Here is a 1,330-nt window from a genome sequence, read left to right as displayed (position 1 = left end):
GAAGATAATGTGTTAATTATTACAGAGTTATCAAGTCTTGGTAGAAGTCTTTCAGGAATTTTTAGACAAAAAAGTTTCTATGCTATCAATTTCCAAGATTTTAAGAGTCACCTACCCTACTCTATTTTCTTTTATTAAAGTTCGCAATATGAAAAGTAATAATAAAAAGAAAAATAATACAAATTTAGAAAATAAGAAGAAGTTTATAAGGGTACAGCTTTCTTTAGATATAGAAAATAACACTAAATATGTTAGAGGTAAAAAGAAAGTTATAGAGGAAATTGAAAATTGGTTTCTTGCTGATTATGGCCCTACTTATAAAAAACTTGGTAATCAAGAGTATATTTTGAAAGTTGAATATAAAAATAAAACGATTTGGATAATCTAATGAATCAGTTACTTCTTAAGATTTATAGAACTGCTGATGATAAGCATTGCTTTTCTGATAGTACTTCTATTCAATCTCTTGATGAAGAAGATATATATTGGTAAATCATCCTCAATGAGTCAAATCAATAATAACTCAAAAAGAGAAAAATTTTTTGTCTAACTCATTGAAATACTTAAACTATATCTAATAATATTTCATTCTCTTAATCTTCAAAACTAGAATTTTCTGGAAATACAGTTATAACATCATCAATAAGTTTTTGCATATCTGCGCTGACTTCTTCTTGTTTACCATTACTATGATGCTCGCATTTTTCATCATGAGTATGTACAGATTCTTGCAAATATTTTACTGCCTCATTAATTTTTTCTGTTATTCCTGTTACTCCTGTAATTTCTGTGACAGCAAAAATTACTCCAACACCCTTTATTATATTTTTTATACTAATTGCTGGTAAAAACATTACTAAAGGATTGATGTTTGACATTTTATCTCTTATACCTGCTACTACAAGTGTTACTGTTGTGAATGCTGCTAATGTTTCTGCTGGATGCTCTGCTACAAATGATGCTAGTGTATGCTGTCCATGATTACATTTGTGACAATGTTGGTGATTATTCATATTTTTATTTGATTTATGTTAAATTGTTAATATAGCAAACCTGTCAAGTCCTTTAGAATTTCACCTATATAGAATTGGTTAATTACTTGATATCTAATTATTATTATATTACCCTTCCCTTTATTAGTTAAGTATTTGATATTTCTTTATGATAAAAGCTCAACCTTTACCTTATGATAAGAATGCTCTAGAACCTACTTTGTCAATAGAGACTTTTGATTACCACTTTGATAGACATCACTTAGGATACGCTAATAAATTGAGTGTGCTAATTGAAGATACTAAATATTTTAATTTCTGCCTTACTGATATGTCTG

At 27.8% G+C, this 1,330-nt stretch overlaps 1 protein-coding gene across 1 annotated transcript; it reads right to left on the bottom strand.

The window, feature by feature from the left end:
• Positions 1–593: 593 nt before the first annotated feature.
• On the bottom strand, positions 594–1,013 carry TRIADDRAFT_62946 (uncharacterized protein; the record flags this gene model as incomplete). The annotated part of the gene is made up of 1 exon (XM_002118933.1): positions 594–1,013. One exon carries the CDS (start codon positions 1,011–1,013, stop codon positions 594–596), a length of 420 nt encoding a protein of 139 aa, XP_002118969.1.
• Positions 1,014–1,330: the final 317 nt, after the last annotated feature.

Source organism: Trichoplax adhaerens, genomic scaffold (assembly GCF_000150275.1).
Source record: "Trichoplax adhaerens TRIADscaffold_2876 genomic scaffold, whole genome shotgun sequence".
NCBI lineage: Eukaryota > Metazoa > Placozoa > Uniplacotomia > Trichoplacea > Trichoplacidae > Trichoplax > Trichoplax adhaerens.
The sequence above is the reverse complement of the archived record's forward strand: the minus strand, read 5'-3'. Positions and strand labels throughout refer to the sequence as shown.